The sequence below is a fragment of the Bison bison genome, unplaced genomic scaffold, assembly GCF_000754665.1.
Source record: "Bison bison bison isolate TAMUID 2011002044 unplaced genomic scaffold, Bison_UMD1.0 scf7180017864158, whole genome shotgun sequence".
Classification (NCBI taxonomy): Eukaryota; Metazoa; Chordata; class Mammalia; order Artiodactyla; family Bovidae; genus Bison; species Bison bison.
Genome location: NW_011494730.1, coordinates 4,417,852 through 4,422,937, shown reverse-complemented (window position 1 = coordinate 4,422,937; position 5,086 = coordinate 4,417,852). Strand labels below are relative to the sequence as shown.

Genomic DNA, 5,086 nt, shown 5'->3' with positions numbered 1-5,086 from the left:
CAGTGAAGCTGGCAGAGAACTTAGGCAGGGAGAAGAAACTGAGGGCCTGGAGCTGGGAAGAGAGAGAAGGTGTGTAGTTGTAAGAGCAAAGGAAACCTCTGCAGGAGAAGAGCACAGATTAGCACACTCAGGTCTTCAAAGCATCGACAGTCCCATTTTAGATAAATTGTTTCACGGAGTGAGGGGGAAACAGGGAAAACGAGACAACTCGTTTGATGAGGCCAGTGGAACCACAATACCAAAACCTTAATTTGGGTCTGACTTGAATGAAAATTCTTTTGGAGTTTTATCACCGAGTGTGGTGCTCTAGGTTTTACGCAGGGACCTGTGTTAGGTTAGGACACTTCTTTCATTCCTAGTTTACTCTTCTTTATTTTTTTAAATAATGAATGAGCACTGGATTTTTAATATTTTATTCTCTGCTTTCTCTGCATCTGTTTAATTAGCCATAATGGTTTTTCTCCTTTAATCTGGTAATGGAGTATTACTACATAAACACACTCTCAACACTGAGCCTTCCTTGCCTTCCTTGGACAGACCTACTTTGTTGTCATATTTTTTGTATTAAGGGTTAATGATTTAAATCCTTAATTTAAGAATTAATAATTTATTAGATTATTGATTAATAATTTGTTTTTTGACTTAGATAAGTTTTTATATTAGGGAATAAGTATTCCCTTAAATTTTTATTAAGGAATAAGTATTCCCTTAATCACCACTTCTGTTCTTCATTGTTCAATACTAAAAAATGTAACCAATGTAATATGACCTTCCACTCAACAAAGAAAAGCAAACAAACAGAAATTGAACGACAGATAAAAGAGATTCTCAAAGGAAAATATATATAACACTGTTCTTAAATACACTTTTTCCACATTTGAAAGACTATACAAATAAGCCATTAGCTCTATTAAGAGAGTTCAAAAGGTTATAAGATCAGCATACATAAAATTACAAAGTACCTGGGAATACATCCAACAAAAAGATATATAAGACCTTTCTGGAGAGTATTATAGAAATACTGAGAGACACTGAAGCTTCAGTTAGATACAGAATCATATCACATACCATGTTCTGGGAACAGAGGCCTCACAATGGTAAAGATACCAGTAGTCCCACAGCTGTAATTTCAGTATCATCACAGTGAAAAACCATGTAAATTAAAGAGCTAAGATATTTTTAAAGAACAAGATCAGGGTGTTGCCATACCAATATTAAGACTGAGTACAAAGCTGCGGTGACTAGCTTTGGGGCAGGGCAAGACTGAAATAGAGCCATGAAACAGAATCGCTCATATAATGAAACTTGACAGGTATTTGAGGCAGCATTAAAAATGGATTATTCAGTAACTATAGTCATAATTTTGATTGTATTTTCATAAAGAGGATCAATTTATATAAGCTGTGGACCCCATAAAATCTCTGTCCACCTCTGCTCACACCTGTACAACAATCAACATGAAGACTTAAGTGTGAAAAGCATTTCAACCTTTAGAAGATAAGAAAATTTTTATGACTTAGGTTAAGAAGGATTTCTTTAAGAAATATAAAGCATAATCCATAAAGAAGAGGATCAATAAATTGACTGCAGTTGACCCTTGAACAGCATGGGTTTGAAATGCCTGGGTCCACTTATATACAGATTTTTTTTTTTCCCAGTAAATACACAGAGTACTACAAACTGCAGTTGGTTGAATGCACAGGTGTGGAACTGTGGATACAGAGCGCCAGCTGTGGGTCTCAAGCATCCCAGGATTTTGGTGTCTGGCATGTCCTGAAACCAGTCCACTGTGAACGCTGAGGGACAACTGTACATTTAAAGTAAAAGCTTCTTTTCATCAAAGGAAACAATACAAAGTGAGAAGACAAGCCGCAAATAGGAAAAGATAATATATCAGGATACAAGCACTAAGGACTAGTGTATCCCAAATATGTAAAGTACTTCTGCAAGTCAGTTACCAAAAAACAAGCTTTGCCCATCTCTCCCCAGTGAGTAATGCCTGGCAGTTCTCAGAAAGCAGGTGAAAAGATAGCTTCCCAGTAACCAGGGACCTGTGAGATAAAGCCTGAGCTGCCAGGCCAGGCTCTCGGGACTCGGCGGCACCAGGAAACCCAGTGCCAAGTAAACAGCAGTTGGCAGCAGTCAGCAGAGGTGCCCGCACCGTGCACCCAGGCGCTTCCACTCTAGATAGAAACACCTGGAAACACCCGTGCGTGCCTCAGTGTGTGCGCGTGTCCATGCGTGCTCAGTCGTGTCCAATGCCTTGCAACCCCATGGACTGTAGCCCACCAGGCTCCTCTGTCCATGGGATTTTCCAGGCAAGAATACGGGGTGGGTTGCCAAAACACCCATGTGTTGGGGGAGGTGTACAGAAATGAGGATTGAAGACTAACACTGGAAAGAACTTAAATGACCCTCAGAAAGGGGATATGTGAAATGGGGGAAAAGAGTATTGATGTGGCAGTAGAGAACACAGCATTTAAAGCAGATAAACTGGAGCTCAGGTGTCACTGTGAATACACATGCAAGTGTTAAGTGTGGAAAAGTCACAGGACGGTCACTAACAAAGTAGAGAACCAGGTAGAACGCCGAGGTTTGCTGGGGGCCATGTTCCTGTGTTGTAAAGACAAAGATGGAAACAGTCGCACTGAATTTAACAGAGCACTTGGCTGTCGTGGGGGAGGCTTTTCCCACCTGAGGTGGAGAAGCAGGGAGCCAGCCCCGATGCAGGCCCTCAGCTGGCATGTCAGGCATGGAAGGGCCACCGCCCCCAAGCAGCGCTCACTCCCCAGATCCCCGTGGGGCACGGAGCCGGGAATCCCGGCATCCCTAACCCGGGGCCTGGGAGGCCTGGGCATCGCCTCGCGACACAGGCTTTCCTCCTACTCACATGTGCCCAAGCGGTCAGTAGACCCGGACAGAGAGCGGCCTGTGGGAGCGGCAAGCCTGACGGTGAATCCTCGTCTCTGACCGCCTGCGGGTCCCAGCAGGGTGGAGGGGGCCCCGGGGCGGCTCCAGGGGAGACGCCAGGAAGCCCAGTGCCAGGACGTGGCCGCGGGGCTACACTGACTGGGCGGCCTGCTGCACCTCGGGCCCCTTGCCAGCTCACTCAGGGCGCTCGGACAGTTCCCCCGAAGCTCCGTCTCGAGCTCGTCTTGCTTCTAGCTCAGTTTGTTCTCGTCAAGCACTAGACTGTTTCATGTTACTAATCTAGTTTATGTCAGTTTGGATATCCTGTAGGTTATTTTTTACATACATCTCTTAAATATGTAGGCTAGAAAGATGTCTGAAAACATTGCTCAGTAATTATTTTGACATGCAGAATCTCCTGGTTGAAGACGATGATGATTTCAGTACCATCCGAGACGACATCGGAAGAGAAAAACTGAAAGAGGTCGCCCTGGGGAAAAGGAAAAGGTGAGTGGGGGTCCTCGGCCATGGACCAGGTTCTTGCTGCGACCTCTGGGCTCATGCGCCTGACTGCAGCGTGGAACCCTGGTCTGCAGGGCATTGTGGGAATATCTGTGACCTGTTCTCACTTGACCCTGACCGTTGGAAGTGAAATGGAGAGCCCCTCCTCGACCTGCTGGGGCCCCGGTGTCTGGGATGTGAACCCGTGCTGGTCTCTCTCTCCCCGCAGCCGGGAGGCCCTCCGTGCGCAGAGCAGCGATGTCTCTAGTGTAGAGATGCCCGCCCAGGCCCGTGGACCAGAAGCTTCTCTCTCCATCCATGTCGGGAGCTTCAGATAGCGCTGCGGGCGGGGCCAGACAGCATGGGACTTCGGCGCTCCCACTCCAGGTGCCCGGGAGCAGGCCTGCTGCTCTCTGTCCTGTGCGGACACGGACTCCAGACCCCTGCTTTGTCACCAGCAGAGGGGGGCTTTGGTCTCAGGCCAGCTGACCGCGCTTCTCCCAGCCTTGTGGAGCGTCCCCCGGGGGCCGGCACAGACTGCCCAGCCCCCTCACCCTGCACTTGACGCCCCGCACATCTTTACGTGAAAGGCGGCTCGTTCTGCACTAACTGCAGGTGAGGATGCGGCGGCATGTTGGTAATCTCCGCCAGAGCGCCCGTTCAAGCTCGCTCGCCCCACTTTCCTCCTCCCGCTGTCGAGGTGACGCTCTGTACCCAGTCCCCCAGGTTTTGACGGCTCATGTCACAGAAACTGGCTCCCAGACGACACCCTTCCCCTTGGGGCTGAGTTAGGTCTGTGATTTTAAAGCGTTCCTTCTTTTTCCCGGTGGGACACCCTCTGAGTCAGGTATGTGCTGCCGGGGCACTGGCCGCCCCCCCCGCACCTGTGCTGTCCGAGGTTGGGGGTCCTCACGGCTGCGGGCCTGCTGCCTGCGGGGCCGCGTGTCTCCCCATCCGGGGGCCCGACCGGGAGGGGGGTCACGGCAGACAGGCCTGAAAGGCTGGGGACCAGCCCTGAGCAGCCGTGATTAAAACAGGAGAGAAGGGAAATGTGGGCCAGATTCTTCCTAATTTGGCATGTCAGTTTAAAAGGTTTAATAGATATTTATGACAAATAGAGCATGTGTGTTCCTGTTGATGGATTTAGGACACTGGGGTGATTCACTGTCTCAAGCTAACTCAGTCCAAAGCAGGAATTCCTAAGAAGATAACACTTCCCCAGATCTCAGTGATGCTTTATTGCAACTGTGCTGCTAAGTACAGTTATCATCTTGATTTTACACACTTTCATCCGCCTTTTTGGAGAAGGAAATGGCAACCCACTCCAGTAGTCTTGCCTGGAGAATCCCACGGACAAAGGAGCTGGGCTGGGCTACAGTCCATGGGGTCGCAGAGTCGGACACAACTGAGCGACTAACACACACATATCAGCCCTTTTATCACTGATACTGAAATAGCTCTGAACTGTTACGAGAAGAAAATGACACGTGTGGACTGGGGTCTTCGCCTGCGCCCCCGGCCTCAGGAATTGAGGGGCTGTCGCTGCGCCCCAGCTGCTCTTCAAGACGCTGACGGGACAGAGGAGTGAAATGCTGCCTTTCCTTCCTCTGCCCTCCCCCCCAGACGGCGCCAGAACCGCCGTCAGAAACCCTCCTCTCGTCTGTGTGTGCGTCAT

The 5,086-nt window shown here is 48.9% G+C and overlaps 1 protein-coding gene across 1 annotated transcript in view; it reads left to right on the top strand.

Annotated features, from left to right (window-relative positions):
- USP40 (ubiquitin specific peptidase 40) overlaps positions 1–5,080 on the top strand; it is an 81,543-nt gene extending 76,463 nt beyond the window's left edge. The window contains exons 31-32 of the mRNA XM_010841236.1: positions 3,323–3,417; positions 3,641–5,080. Coding sequence (XP_010839538.1) covers positions 3,323–3,417; positions 3,641–3,749 — 204 coding nt within the window. The 3' untranslated portion in view covers positions 3,750–5,080. The remainder of the gene's footprint in view (positions 1–3,322; positions 3,418–3,640) is intronic.
- The last annotated feature ends 6 nt before the right edge of the window (positions 5,081–5,086 follow it).